The sequence below is a fragment of the Haemorhous mexicanus genome, chromosome 9 (genome assembly GCF_027477595.1).
Source record: "Haemorhous mexicanus isolate bHaeMex1 chromosome 9, bHaeMex1.pri, whole genome shotgun sequence".
NCBI classification, from domain to species: domain Eukaryota; kingdom Metazoa; phylum Chordata; class Aves; order Passeriformes; family Fringillidae; genus Haemorhous; species Haemorhous mexicanus.
The window spans coordinates 5098277-5113479 of record NC_082349.1 but is presented as its reverse complement, the minus strand read 5'-3'; the positions used below and the strand labels follow the sequence as shown (position 1 = coordinate 5113479).

The 15203-nt window shown below is 38.5% G+C and overlaps 1 protein-coding gene across 3 annotated transcripts in view; it reads right to left on the bottom strand.

Annotated features, from left to right (window-relative positions):
* Positions 1 to 15203, bottom strand: part of USP24 (ubiquitin specific peptidase 24) — a 62034-nt gene that overhangs the window by 25629 nt on the left and 21202 nt on the right. For 2 of the 3 annotated variants that reach the window (XM_059853728.1, XM_059853729.1), the window contains exons 11-32: positions 14457 to 14571; positions 13838 to 13941; positions 12607 to 12714; positions 12054 to 12149; positions 11795 to 11956; positions 10528 to 10572; positions 9848 to 9955; positions 9076 to 9225; positions 8305 to 8436; positions 7657 to 7768; positions 7351 to 7427; positions 6349 to 6489; positions 6145 to 6198; positions 5851 to 5966; positions 5095 to 5161; positions 4822 to 4932; positions 4346 to 4444; positions 4096 to 4266; positions 3410 to 3495; positions 3177 to 3270; positions 2758 to 2913; positions 362 to 459 (exon numbers count right to left, since the gene is read on the bottom strand). In XM_059853728.1, the coding sequence (XP_059709711.1) occupies positions 362 to 459; positions 2758 to 2913; positions 3177 to 3270; positions 3410 to 3495; positions 4096 to 4266; positions 4346 to 4444; positions 4822 to 4932; positions 5095 to 5161; positions 5851 to 5966; positions 6145 to 6198; positions 6349 to 6489; positions 7351 to 7427; positions 7657 to 7768; positions 8305 to 8436; positions 9076 to 9225; positions 9848 to 9955; positions 10528 to 10572; positions 11795 to 11956; positions 12054 to 12149; positions 12607 to 12714; positions 13838 to 13941; positions 14457 to 14571 (2402 nt within the window). The remainder of the gene's footprint in view (positions 1 to 361; positions 460 to 2757; positions 2914 to 3176; positions 3271 to 3409; positions 3496 to 4095; positions 4267 to 4345; positions 4445 to 4821; positions 4933 to 5094; positions 5162 to 5850; positions 5967 to 6144; positions 6199 to 6348; positions 6490 to 7350; positions 7428 to 7656; positions 7769 to 8304; positions 8437 to 9075; positions 9226 to 9847; positions 9956 to 10527; positions 10573 to 11794; positions 11957 to 12053; positions 12150 to 12606; positions 12715 to 13837; positions 13942 to 14456; positions 14572 to 15203) is intronic. The other variant, XM_059853730.1, reaches the window with a different exon arrangement.

The following is a 15203-nucleotide window of genomic DNA, read 5'->3' as shown; positions in this document are numbered from 1 at the left end:
GACCTATACTTTGACTGCTTAAAATGTTCACTGGGGTCTACACAGAAGAGAGCAATATACACACTTGCAAATTTGAATTGAAACACTTAATTGTCACAAACTGTCCAAGTATCAACTACTTTAGTACAAACTACATTTCACAAGCTCATTTGTGCCTAACTTGATTTTGAGATATAACAACATGTACTCTCTTAAATATGACAGCTGCTGGACAGTGGTAAAACAGCCTTGGGTGGATTTTTTTTCTCTGAAAAAGAAGCTGACAGGTGTATTAGTGTGCTACAGTGTGGAAATAGGAAACCACACACAACTGCTAACTAAATGAAGTGTTACAAATTGAGTCAAGGTTTTGAAATCTAACCTCAAACCTCCTGCTCTGAGGAAGTTTTCACAGAAAGACTTGGCACAGTTTCTTGCCATTTCATCATCTGCAGTTGGCATCAGCTTGGAGCTCAGCACCTACAATAAATAAATAAATAAGCAGATGTAAACTACCACCCCTCTTAGTGTTCTTTACCTGTTAAGTTTGAAAGTGTAACAGAAAAAAAAATCCACTACAAATGAAGCAATTAATAACACTTACACAAAACTGCAGTCAGTAAGAGAAATCTCATATATTCAATAAATCTCAAATATTTAGGACAACCACAGCAACTACAGATGTTTCCTCTGAATCAAAGCATTCTAATTCTCACTGCAGTTTACATGTTAAGGGAACAGATGAAGTTCATGGAATGTCATCTTCTGCTTCACTTGGTGCTTCTTAGGAGCCCAAATTCTTCTTGGTTCTGGATTTTCAGTTCACAGTACCCCATAAAATACCCTAAAGATGGCTTACTTACTGATTCACACCTTCTGAAATACAATTGCACCACTATTATTCTAGTGTTTCTTTGTAAAATATGGCTCAGGTAATTCTAGAGGCCTTATGAACATCACTACTCTATCATCCCTCCAGTTTTAAATCAGCATTAAATTTCAGAGTGCCAATACACTCAGAAACATGGCCAGAAGGAAGTCTGTGGTCTCTGTGGGTCAGCTCTCATTTTTGTTTATAATCTGCTTCACTTCACATTAAAAAAACCCCCAACACCTAAACAAACCAAGCCACCAAAAAACCCCCCACAGAAACCCCAAAACCATCAACCAAACAAACCCTGGGCCCTCCCAAAATCCCAGAAAACCCCACAGATACTATTCACTTTCTTGAAAAGTCTCCTTGGCATGCACAGCCAACAATGCTGCTAACAAAATACATCTCTTCCAGGTTCAAAGATCAGAAGAATGTTTTACAGAGTTCCAGGCATGAAATCTTATCACACCCTGGACATCTGCAACATTCAATTTTCATCTCTTTCACATGTTCTGCAAATTTCCTGTGCACATTTTTTTCAGAATGCAGCTCAGGCAGGTTCCCATATTTTCACCAGATCACCAGCTGAGGGGATAAAAAAGCACATATTCCTTTTCCTGAGAAAAACCATCTTACAATTGGCTTGACTGGCATCGAGGAACAAGTCCACTCATAAAATCTCCACATCTAATCCAATTTATTACTTCTCATCCCTTGCCAGAAAAGCAAACAATTTATTACTTGCTTTTATTATTTTCTCTGGCCCAGAAGCAGCAGATAACTGTCCCATCCTACTGCTATATAACCTGTCAGCTCAACAAGACACCCTAAACCATTTGCTTTGAGTTGTAGAACTCGTCAACATATTCCAAAGACATAATCAAGTATCTTTCACTCCAGAACAGAAAAGGGGGAATCCTAAGGCAGGAGTGTGATGACAGTGTAGGAAGATGAAGAGCTAATATTAGACTGTGGAAACCTAAAGGGAAGCAACCACAAGAAAATTCCTACAGTAATCTTGGCACACACCATGAAGGAAACAGAGTAATTTTGTCTGATGTTCTGGAAGCAGTTGGCAATTGGTCCTCCAGCCTCAAGTTGTTCAAATCACATTTGTCATGGGTTCTTATAAACAGTGGGACCTGCAAGTAGAACTAAACACTGTCCAGCTTTTAGTGTGCAGGTTACTGTGTCCTACCAACAACACCAGCTGAACTCCTGTAATTCTCAAAATCGATTCTCTGAACTCTAGGAAAGAATCTTTACAGGGACCTACCCAGGATTTTGGCTAAAGAATGTAGGAGAATGCTTAGGGGTAAAAGATTTCTATGTATTCCACTCTACCTGTGCAGCCAAAACAGGCCAGAGGCCTCTTGGCAAAAGCCTGTGTGTTTGGATAGTGAAAATTCTTCCCAGATTAATGCATTGTAAAAACACTGCTCCTTAGATATAAAATGGGAGACTTAGCACAGAAGTTTCTGACAAATTTAATCAAGCAAAACCAATCCAACTTATAATAGCTCCCCTTAATTTTTAAGGGTCAACTTTTTTAATATATATTTTTTATAGATATACACACTAAAAGTTGCATATTCAGAGATCTAGAGATTCAAACAGGAATTTTATCTAAACAATAAGAATTTGATGTTTCTTTGCTCCTCTCCACTTCTTCCACCTTGTAAAACACACAAAGAAGGGCCTGGTTTCTCAGTAAAGTCTCGGAAAGGACATTTTCTGTCCCTTTCATTCTGTGTAAAATTTACCACATGTATAAAAGCAGACTGTGTCACAATATTTGCATTTTTCATAATGACCCCATCACAGTGAACTCCTGCCCAAAACACCTAGAAATACTTAATTCTTACTGATCAGAAACACAGGAAGAAGCAAATTTGTCTTCTTACCTCTAAATTGTAGAGCACTCTGAAGGTGGACATGCCTGGAGCAAAAGATCTGAAAAGACTTTCTAGTATTGAACTGGCACTGGGCTGATGTTGGTGTTTTGAAGACAAGGATGGGGATTTTGAGGACTGAGAACTGGATTCTGAAAGCAGTGTTTTCTAGGAGGAAAAAGCCACAGAAGAAATATTTTGAGACTCCTCTGTTTTGCTGTAATTGGGAATCCATTTCCTACAGCCTCTGTAATAACCCTCCCACCTCTGGCTGCTTGGAAGTAAGTCAATAATAAACACTGACTTAACATGAACATTATTTTGCTGTAGTTTCAAACCCTCTGAGTACAATAATCTGACAGGGAATTTAAGGAACCTGGTAGTAAAATCCTCTTTGTGTAGCTCACCATTATCAATTACTAAATCCATACCTTCCTTCCCAGGGAATCAAGCTGATCAAGAGCCTCCTGAATAGCTGGGTCAGTGGGAATCAGGAGCAGAAGTTTCCTCACCCGCAGCGTTATCCTGAAAAGAAATCCCAAGTTACATGCACAAAACAAGGGCTCAGCCACACTGGCCTGGTGGATGCTTGCACACAGTGGAATATTTAAACTGGACACTTGGAGCAATTCTTTAATATTTAGTAACCATTTAATCTGCTTACCTTGGCTCCTCCAGGTTGGCAAGCTGGTAAAGCATATCAAACACATTGCACACGAGAGCCATGACCACTCCAGGGAGGGATTTCTCCTGAGAATTGAGCAGAAATACAAAGGTCTTTTTCTCACTTCTCTGTTACATGTAAATTTAACAAAGCTCTTCACCAAAGCAAATGGCCCAGATGCCAACCTGACCCACAGAAATCCCAGCTACTTTCTAGGCTGAGACAACATTTACATCATTCCATTCCACTTTTAACAGTCATTTTTTGAAGTCAGCTGTCATGAAAAGCAAAATACAAAGCAGACCAGGTGTGATCTGAACATGTCAGTCGATGCTTCTTAGTTTACTTTCCTACTGCAGCTTTTTAGTAGTGAGAATGTGTAAATCTCTACCCTCAACAAATACACACTCTCAAAATTAAACCAGATGGGTCCTATTTGTTTAAAAGTCCCTACAGAGATGAATGAACACCAAGCAGGCTACCATAGGTGACAGAGTACAGATTATAAAATCCAGCCTGCATGCACAAGGCAGTTGTGTATTTAGATAATTTGTTTCAATTGCAGTTTGAAAGCAAAACCAGATTACTAAAGATTGGAAGATGTTACTGGAGCTCCTACTCTCTCCCCATCTATCCCTGCTTCAGGGAAAATCTGAGGGAAGGCTTCAGGTCATATTCTGCTGTACCTGTTCCATTGCATAGGATGAACTAAATACACTGCTGCTGTTGCTGGAGCTGGTTGAGGAATCTGCAGAGCTCCCTGATGGAGTCCCACTTCCTGATGTTTTTACTGTAAGGATTTGTTCATCAGAGAAGCCCAGCTGGTGGAGTAGTTTCTGATCTTTGTTTACTGTTAGCTGCAAGAAAATATTTATTGTTTAGCTCTGGAAAAGACTCAGTTGCATAAAGAATGGGATTTATTTGCAGTTAACATACCAGGCTGTCATTGGCAAATATCTGTATATTTTCCACAGGTGAATTCAACATCTTTGCTATCTTCCACCTGACACTTCCTACAGTTTCATTGCTATGAGCCTGTGAAATTAAACAACACTGGTTCAGTAAGTCTGCTCGAGCAGTAAATGCCAAGAAAAATTAAAATCTTCTGAAAGAGTCTTCCTGCATAGGGTGGTAAAAGTATTGTTTGTAGGAGTGTCAGGATAGGACAGCACAGAAATGCTCCAACACCCACAGTGAGCAAAAAACTTATTTTTCCCATCCTGGAATTTAATGATAGAAATACATTTGGTCCACAAATACTTCCATATACATATTTTTAACATTTTCAAGAAGAGTTTGCAAGCTGACTGGAATCTTTATAACCATCTTACTCTATTCAGTCCAGCCATAAAACCACCAAGAGTGGCTACATAACCAACAGTCCACGGCACACACAAGCTGGGCACACCTACCTCTATTGTGAAAGTATCTTTGGTAGACTCATATGTAACATTAAGGGTTAAAAGATGTCCATGGAAAGAGGCACCATGAGGTAGAATAGTTCTGGGAACAGAGTAGAGGTCCTACAGGAAGAGAAGGATGACAGTAAACATCACTCTTGAAAACAAAGACATTTCTGTGATGGTGGGTAACTGGGATTGCATGTTTAAATAACTTTTACTGGTTTTTAATAAAATTGGAAGTCGTGTTCTTAGCTTTGCCTAGTAGGAAATGAAACATCTTACCTCTATTGTTATCACATAACGCTCTGCCAACAGCAGCAGTCTCTCAATTATGACAAGTTTAGTTGACCTAAAGATAAACATTGAAAACAAGAGTAACTTGTCTCACAGATTCATTTCCAACGCCCACGGGTAACTACCATGAATTGTCTCGTTTTGAAGGCACCACCTTAAACTTGGAGTTAATTCAGCAGAAATGAACCAGGAAAAGAGGCTCATGTTGTACTGCTTGAGATGTTGCCAGCTTCAGAGGAAGATTCAAGTTTCTAAAGGTCCCACCCTGTGCTCCTGTATTTAAGTTACACATATTCAGGTATGACTAAATTAAGCTTGAGGTTGAAAAAACAGCCTTTTCTCTCCTAATTGAAGAAGAATCATACCCATTGCCTCAGAAATATTACATGATTAACAGGCTGGTAATAACCTGTGGGGTTTTTTGTTTTGTTTTGGTTGGTTGGTTTTGATTTTTGGGGGGCTGGAGGCAAGGTGGTTTTTTGGGTTTTGACCCGTTGTTTTGGGGTTTTTTAATGTACCTATTTGGCTTTGGTTTTCTTTGTTTCCTTTGTTTGGTTTTTAAACACAATTTTTTCAAAAATCTCTGGAACTCCTATTGCATAGCAATTGAAATATTCAGTTGAGGAGCCACCAGAATTCACCACTACCAATTACTGAGATTTTTAATCAGCACTCAAAATCTTGTGGGAAGCAGCTGGGAGCAAATATCTACTGTCTTCTTTATTCCTGGAGAGGCTGGCCTACCTGTAAGGAGACTGAACTGATGTTGCCACTGTAGGCATGGCAGTTGCTGTGAGCATTTTTGTAGCTCTGGTGACAGCGTGTGTTAATGTTGGACCGCCGAGCGCAGAGCTGGCTGCCTGCAACACAGAGCAGAGCAAGAGACAGTCAGCATGGCCTGGAAAGCTCAGAGGACAAAAAATATTTGTGGAAAGAATATTTTTCTTTAAATGGAACTATCACAGACAAGTATTCTCTATTCTAAGAAACAGAAATAAAAAGATGTAGGCACGAGAATAATTAAAATTTGTCCTTTACCTCTAATCGTGTGTAGCAATCAGCAATGAATTTCTTGTGCAGTGAAACTGAATCCTAAAGATGAAATGTACAAATTAATTAGAACTTACACCAAAATCATGGGAGCTACTCATAAATTGACAGAACCCAACAAATCACACAGCTGAACATGCAGAGTATCAGGACTTTATGAATGTCAAAGGACATTTATGTATATATGCCTACCTTTTTCAATCTGGGAGTTAGATTAATATAGCTGTAATTTATTATCAGTTGAATAGCTTCATTGGCAATTTCTTCATCTGGTGACTCCATGGCAATCTTCCAAATGAAATCCATTCCTATTAATTCCAGTTTTTCTACACTCTACACAAGGAAGAACAACAGTAAAACATGACTGGATTTCTTACACAAGAACCACAGGGACAAAAGTGTTGGAAAAGCACCTTTTGATTAAAACTTAAATTTTCTTTTCCAACATGCTGCCAAACTTTGGCACTGTGCAAAGTTAAACCAACTGCTGCGCATTTGTGTATTTACACAAGAAAAAAAAATTGTTTACTGATGGATAAACAAGTTTCAAAGAACAATCTCAGTCAAGCCAACTGAAAAATTAAGAAATTTAAAAGCATGGAAAAATTTAATCTAGAATGGAATTAGTTTCAAAAAAGTCAACATGGTAACTAACCACACAATAAACCATCACAAAACCTGCTATGATACTTGGCAAAAAATTCTGCATTTGAAGTTCTCTGTGATAAAGATCTAAAATGCCTACAGAAAACTACTTTACATATAACCATTAATTTAACAAAACCACTGAAGGCTCAGAGTAAAAAATTATAGTAGGTTAGAATTTAAATATGATAAGTCTAACTCCCATGCAAAGAAGAAAAATAAAAAATAATTCAAAAAAAAGACTTTCACTGATAGGGAGAAGAAAAAAATTGCACACTAGAATGTATGATTATTTTCAAAAAATAGTTCAGTCCTTCCTCCTGCAAAGTTTTACAAGCTGCAAACCAGCTTCCAATTGCTGAATTTTAACTGTTGAAATTGTCAAAATTTTAGCTTCACAATTTAACAATGTCAATGCTACAAGGACATTCTGGTCCTTAATACAAACATGACCAGGTCAAACAGCTGCTACTCAATCCTTGTCTCACCTCCCTGTCCCTAAGAGGACACAGGTAGGACACAGGAACAAACTTTCCAGAACACACTCACCAGCTGAGTTCCTTGCCTCTTCAGCCGATGGTCACACAGGTTCACATTTTCAAAGAACGTCTTAAATAAACTAAAACCTGAAAATAAAAAGAGAAGCAGATTTTTTATGCTGGTCAGGCTTAGTTTCTTTGTTTAAAAAGTTATCAAACACAGGAGATGAACTTTTCCATCTAAAAGCTCAGAATGATAGACCCCTTTATTGCACTGATTTGTAGAACTGGTTAGATGTTTGATTTGAAGGCTTAGGAAGCAAATTTCTGATACATATTTCAACCCCAAATCTGTTCACCAAATCCATTTTCTTACCATTCATAGTAATTTCATATGATTCCAGTTTAAGGATTTTCTCTTTGAAGAGCTGTTGCTGCACATCACTCTCTAGATCATGCTGCCCTTTCGTAAACCACTCAAAGCACATCTGTGAATGAAAGGCAGACATAATTTTTACCTCATTGTCACATCAAATATTTTAGTTTTATACAGCAAACTATGTCAGATACCACAGTAACTCATCTTGCAGAAGTTTTATCTACAGCAAGAGGGTCAAAATCTCATCTCCTGGTAACCTCACATGTTATAGAGGCTGCACTGCAGCTTTAGGGTACCTCACAGTCATCTTTCACCTAAATAATTAATGTATCCTTGTGTCTGCCCCAACCTCCACGTGCCCCTTTTCAAACCAGCATCTTCAACTAATCTGCCAGCCAATGTCCCTCTTCCAGTCAAATTTTGTCAATTGTTAACAAAAAATGTTAAATGTTTGTCAATGTTAAACATCCTGGCCATAAGTGAACTCCTAACAGTGGCTGCTGTAGCCTACACAAAGCATAAAATGCATGACTAGTATGTGTTTGCTACTCACACTCCACATGTCTCAACAAACACACATGCTGCTCATGATCCATTAAAATTCCTTCTGTAACCACAAAAACCAACTTTTCAAGTTTTTCTTACCTCTCGGTCCAACTCACAAACATCTTGGCCAGTTACAAGGCATTCCCAGATCTCCCTGGCACGATTCCAGCCCAAATAAAGGGTGGCTTCTTGCAGAAAAAATGCCAAAAATTTTAGATGTGCCTCCAAATACTGAGAAAGAGGAAACAAAAACTCAAGCTTAAGACTTTTCTTTCTGAAACAAGTACTCTGAACATTCTATTTTTTTTTTTTTTTTGCAAATTTAGTTGTCAAACAACAGTACACTTTGAAAAGCCTAGAAACAGAAACTGTTTGTGAGATTGATTTCTATTTTAAACATACTTTGTGGCTACCTTTCTAAAAACAAACACCAAAGTCTCCTTGGATTTGTTCTTACTTTGCTGGTGGTGATATCTGACACTAAGTCAAAACTAGCGTGGAAAAAATAATTATCAAAGGATTAGCAGCAAACTGCCATTTGTGTGTGTGGCTTCTATGTGCTAATTAGCAAATCTGTTGCAGGTATTAAGAACTTCACACACTCAAGGGTATCACCTCTACCAGGAGCTGAAGCTGGTGAAGAAGGTGGAAGCTGCACAGGCTTGGCAACAACAGATCCTAGGATGCGGAGATCTACTTCTCACCAGAAATTTTGCTAAGGAATTTTGTAATTTTCTGTAATGTTTACACAGCTATATTCTGTATAATAACAAAGGTACAGTAAGCCTTCATATATAAGTAGCAGAACCATAAATAATTATTCACCAGTGATTTTCAAAAATGAAACAAGAAGGTAAAGAAATCCAGTACCTCCCGGTAAGTGTATCGGCCATCCACCAGTGTTGCTCCCACCAGCCCTCCTGGGCCTGCCACAGATGCAGCCAAACGGTGACAGGATATCAAGCTTCCTGTCACCAACTTCACTATTTCAAAGTTTTTCTTTAAATCTTGGATAATGCTCTTGGCAATAAAATAAAAGAGAGAAAAGATGGTTTTAAAACGATAGTTAAACTGGGATGTGCGTACAGCAATCTGCTCTTCTAGAGACACACATCTCTTACCAGAAGGAGTCATGTACCCCCACTCAGAGTCAGCTGTTCCCCTTCCAAGCACCCAACCCCCCTGATGTTGGTGTTTTCAGCTTGTGCTGAAACACAAGTGCTGCAGATTGCAAAGTCCCACACCTCCACACAGCCACTCTACAGCACACATGATTGCTGGTAGTTTTGTCTGTTTTCCAAGAGTCAATGTCAATTCAATTACAAAGCAGTTGGTCTAAACATTAGCCATTGTTCATTTCTTAACACAAACATGCCTGTTAATTATTCTACAAAAAGCTGAGAATAAAACAAATTAGTCCTGACACAGCAAACAGATTTATACATATACACACATGCACTCACAAAGGGACAGCACAGCACCTCTACTCCAACAGCTTGTTTATGCTACATCACTAAACTACTTTAAAAATAGTTTAATAGCTAATTTTTTTTTTTTTTTCTAAATTCAGACTTCCATGTTTGGCTAAGCTACACAGACACAACAAAAAAGTTTCAACAGTTTTGCCAGCATATAGCCTTACCTTGTCTTGTTTTTGGTAAGTTTGCTTAATAAACGAGCGCGTGATTTCGTGGAGCTGACGCAGGGCTGGCACCACCCACACAAACTGAGGATTATTGTGCTGGGACGACTGGCAGCAGGAAAGGTAAAAACAATTACACATGTGGTAGGTGCTCAACAACAAGTTCACCTTCCTCTCAGACTTCTGGAAGCCTAATGATGTCTGTTAAGGCTGCTGTTTCAAAAGAACAGCTACCACCTCTGCTGGCTTCAGGTACTTGTTCCTGCTCTCTTTTCAAACACACTCAAAGTGCCCTTCTTCACTTTCTACAACAAGTCCCTTGATACACACATATGCCATTTTGCTATCCCTATTATTAAGCCCAAAGTGTCAGCTCCTTGCTAGAGAACATGCAAATTAAGTAGCCAAAAAGAGCTCAGTTGCACCAGGGAGAGATGATAACCACCACCTTCCTCAATTACAGGAGATGAAACAGGTCTAAAAGGGCACAAAAGGGCAAATCCAGTCAAATTATGTTACTTACTGCTAAAGGAAGAGCAATAGAAGAAAGCATTTCAAATACTACTGAGGCTTAAGAGACAAGAAATTTCTGATTGGTGCTGCAAGCAGCTTCCTGATAGGAAGCAAAGGATACTTAAGCTGCATTTTGAAAGAGATCCTACAAAGAATAACCCTCCTACCTCATTTTTAGAACTGCTCATCACTTTTCTGGGAGGCTTCATTTTCTGTAAAGTTTGACCACACAGACCAGTACTGAGGTTGCTTGTTCAGAGAAGTGATGTCTGGTTTAAACACTGACAACACCCAAATACCACCTACACACTCAGAGAGGCTGAAGGAACCTGACCATAACAGAGCTCTCCACTGAAGACTCCCTCACAAATTGGAGAAAGCTGCCTTGACATTACATTCCCTCCCAGTTTATGTCTTCATTTCCCTAATGAAGGGAAATAAGAACCCCATGCATTTTAGAAGTCTGCTGTATATTTACCCCAATCCCTTCTAGTTTACAATCACAGCTTTTGTTAATGTTTCCCACTGCAGCACCTATGTAAAAGCCCTTGCCAGAATATAATTAAAAGGAATGAGATTAGGAAAGCATAAGAGAAGATCCAAAAGAAAAAAAAAACCCTAAAACTTTCACAGATATTGAGAACCCAAGATTTAAAATCCATATTCATGAACACACATAGAAGTGTGATCAATATCAAGAACCAACATACTGTACCTCCTAAACATATTAAATCCTCTACAGATGCTGCAACACTGACAAAACCTAATTTATCATTAAAGAAATGAACAAAAAAAAAAATACAAGCCTTTTTCTCTATTTACAGCATACTTCAGGCTGAAAAAAGAAGACAGGAGCATTCCTGCAGGCCTGAGGAAAAACTGCCTGCTATGTGAACAGTGCAGGAGAGAATATATGCAGTCTTTTAAGCCATGCACATCTCTGCTGCTGCCAGGAAACAGTACAGGCAGCTTTGGGAATGGCTTCTTTATGTTACAGGAAAAGAGTTAAGTATTTTACTAAAATACAAAATGACTACAATGAAATATTGATTTGTATTTTGAGACTTAACGGTCATGCCAGAACACATGCTTTACTCAAAATAAACTAATCTAGGCTTTCACATGAAAGGGACAGTTAAAATACTGACATACCTTTACAGTGGTTCCATTTGCAAATTCTAACCTTGGGCCCATCCTGGTAGTTTCCCATAAACTGATCACTCCTTGTGCTGAAAATTTGCTTAAAACAAAGGCAAGAGACTTACTATGAGTCTCATGATCAACAAAGTGGCTCACACAAAGCCTACCCCTCTCGAGGACTCCCCAAGGTAAGAACTTACAGATGGGACACACAATTTGTGCATCTTGAAAGATAAGGGCAACATCGAGGCTAGATAAGATTTCATTTTGGAAAAGATAAAATAATAAACCAACCCTCTTGATATCCTCTATGCATTTGATGATGTAGCTCCTTTTGATTGCCTCTTTCACTGCATAAGCATCACTGAGGATTGTCAGGTGTTCCTCCAAGGCCTGCTGGATTAGACTACATGGTAACGTTGGAAGATGAGCCAGCTCCCAAAGTACCTCCAGAACCTGCAGGAAGAAGGGCAAGGCTAGTCAGGACCTAGGAAGTACAGAGATTACTCTACATTTAACAAATCAAAAATCCAAAGGAAAACCATCCCCTTGCCTTGCCAGTGGTTGTTTCCACTCGTGCTTCTCGGCCAATGCGCCCAATGAGGCTCAGCAGCTTCTGCCTCACTCGGTCACTCTCTGTCTCCCAGCTCTGGACAGCAAAGAAATCAATGTTAGAGCATCTTATCAGGCTGTTCCATCTCAAGTGTACACAAAAATATAACCCACAATTGCTTTACTGCAGGAAAAGCAAAATACAAACAAATATGTTTCCACTGTAAGTACTTCCTTATTTCTGTTGCTGGGAGTTACAGCACTAATTTGCTCAACTCTTTTTCAAATACTCTTAGGGATTAAATATAATAAAATCTCACTTTAAGTCCCTTAGGACTGGTACCCAATGTACTTAAAATCCAAGCCAATTAGCAATACAGTAGCAGATTAGGCTTCTGGGTTAACATAAAATTTAAGCGTTTTTTAATAGCAAAGTTTACATTTATATAGAAAATATAAATGTATTCAAGGTGTTTGCCTTTCAGTAGGCTGGATGCACAAGTACATCTCATCAATTCTCTTCCTAAGGAATGTAAAATCATGTGAAAACTTACCTTTTGGATTAGAACAAATAAATGATTGAGCTGGTCAGAGCTAAACTTCACAGCAGCTGCAGCAATAATGGTGTGTATGTTCTCAATCACAGTGGAGGATTGTCCCGACTGAGAAGGAGGAAAACACAAGAAGGTAGGTCTTCAACCCAAACAAGCCAGAGAAAAACCTTCATTTAAGCATTATCCCACTATTCCCACCAATGAGTGAGAATAGCAGCTTTTGATATGGTAGAACCACAAGTTCAGAGTAAGCTGTCTGTGCTCCTCATTTCCCTGGCTGAGAAGTCTTTGGAAGTAATTCTAAAGCAGGAAACTACAAGTCTGCCATCATTACAGCAGCTTCAAGCTGCTGCAGTGGCAGCAGTACAAACATCACCTTTTCTATTGCTTGGTGAGGTTCACGTGTGAAGTGTTGAATCTTTGAAACTCTTCCAGGCTTTACTCAAAAATGAGCAATACAAAATCTCCTCCCACACGGATGGGAGCACCATGGTAACAACAGCCAGAGAGGGGGAGGAAGTATTGCTTTTTATTAAAGAATAAAAGTGAAGGAGCTAGAATCACATTTCAACTTTGCTAAGCATTAAAGACTTGCTACCAGGCCACACAAACTGCAGAGCTGACAGTGTTCAATGAGTTTAGTCTAAAATATCAACATTTGCACAGAGAAGAAAACCATTTCCTGCAGTGGAAGATTAGTTTCTTGTCAAAGTTTCCATGTGTCACTTACTGAACACTCAAACCACCTTCCCCACACAGAAATAAATTGAATATCCTTAAAATGAAGGCCAAAAGATGACTTGTCAGTCAAATATATGTCTGTGCAGGGAGGTAAATGGGAATGGAGCCCACTCTCTTTAAAGTCACACTCTGACTTTAAATCCATACCTCCAGCCATAAACATTAATATCTTAGTTTGGTCTAGACAAATATTCCTGTCACCTGTTTCAGGCTGACAACCTCTTATGCCAAGTCAAATACTTTTGCAGTCCCTTAACACTTGTTGCAAAGAACTGAACTTCATCACAGGATTCAGCAGCTGTGATACAAGAAATTGATTTTACATGGTAAAGAAAGAAGTAGAAGGAAATCTTTGCATTAATTATACTGTTAAAAATCTCAACACCTCCACATTGCAATGGAGATGTACAGATTATTTTAAAAAACCCCTTCATTTGAATGTTTGTTTGTAAGACAGTCTAAGAGCACCTGCCTAGTCTTGACTACTTACCTGAATTCTCCAAATTTTAGTGAGTTCATCTAAAGATAATTTGCTGCCCAGCAGTTCAATAATTCCCTTTATACGATCACAGTATTGTGCTTGGTCTATATTACCTGTGAAACAGAGAAAGGCAACTCAATGAATGCATTTCAAACAACATTAGATACAATGATTTTATATAAAAGAACTAACTACTTTAAAAGAGAGAACAAAGCTATCTCCATTTGGAAGGTCTTTCTTTACTGTTACAGACAAGTATCAGTACAAAGAAAAAGAACAAGGCTGTTTCCATTTTTATTTTGTTTTGCTTCATACATCTGATAGTACTCCTACAAAATGTTACTACTTGAGAAGAAAAACACCTCTTTTCTCTCTTTTTTAGAGGCCAACAGTATACAAATTTTGAGTAAAAAACCCCAAGTACAACAGAAGACATCTGCACAGATGTCAAACAGAGGACTAGATGATAGTTACAGAATTTGCAGGATTTTACTTTATTTTGGAGACAACAAAAACCTTGAAGTCTTTGGTTAATAGTGTTCATTAAAGTGTATTGAAAGGGAGAGATGAGATTTTTAAATTTAAGTCATTTAAAGCATGTGCCAAAAGGCTTTAGGAGAGTTCTTACCTTCCAGAGCAATTGACAGGACTGAATTCTCCACAAGCCAGTTCAGCAGTCGGTCTGTGTCTATTGCATTCTTCACTGACTTGGACACAGTGCTGTCTTCTATTAATTTTGTTACCTAAAAATTGCAAAATGTAAGATTTTGACAAAAAATTCCCACCTGCATCACACACACAGAGAATGAAATCTATTCAATAAAGCTCATGATGGAGCTTAAGTGTGAATCCTGCAATATTTTGAGTACAGAAGGTGTTTGGGATTTTTTGGGTTGGTTGTTTTTTGCAGGGAGCTGGCTTTTTAACTTTTTGTTTTTTTTTTTTTAATAAGTTGTTTGAAGGCAAATTCCTAATCAGAAACACCATGTCATCAGTCTCTGATGCAGCAGAATCTTATTCTCAGTCTGACATAGAAAAGCTGGCCTGTATTGCCAGGTATCTTTCTACAGATATGCCAGAAGTAGGTTATCTCAGGCTTCTGCTTGTTACACTCAAATCAGTGTCCTACTTTTTATCCAATACTGAACTGATACAGGCTCCTCACTTGAGGGAGAAAAAGCACATTTCTGCTAAAATCTTCAAAAGCTGCACTTTTATAAATTCACCACGGATACACAGCATTTATGATTAAGAACCAAACAGCAATGAGGTTTAACATCTCAATATTCTCATAAATAGAGAAGGAAAAAAGCAGCAAAGATGGACTCTGAAACACTACAGTGTCCACATACAACAAAAACACAATACAAAATAC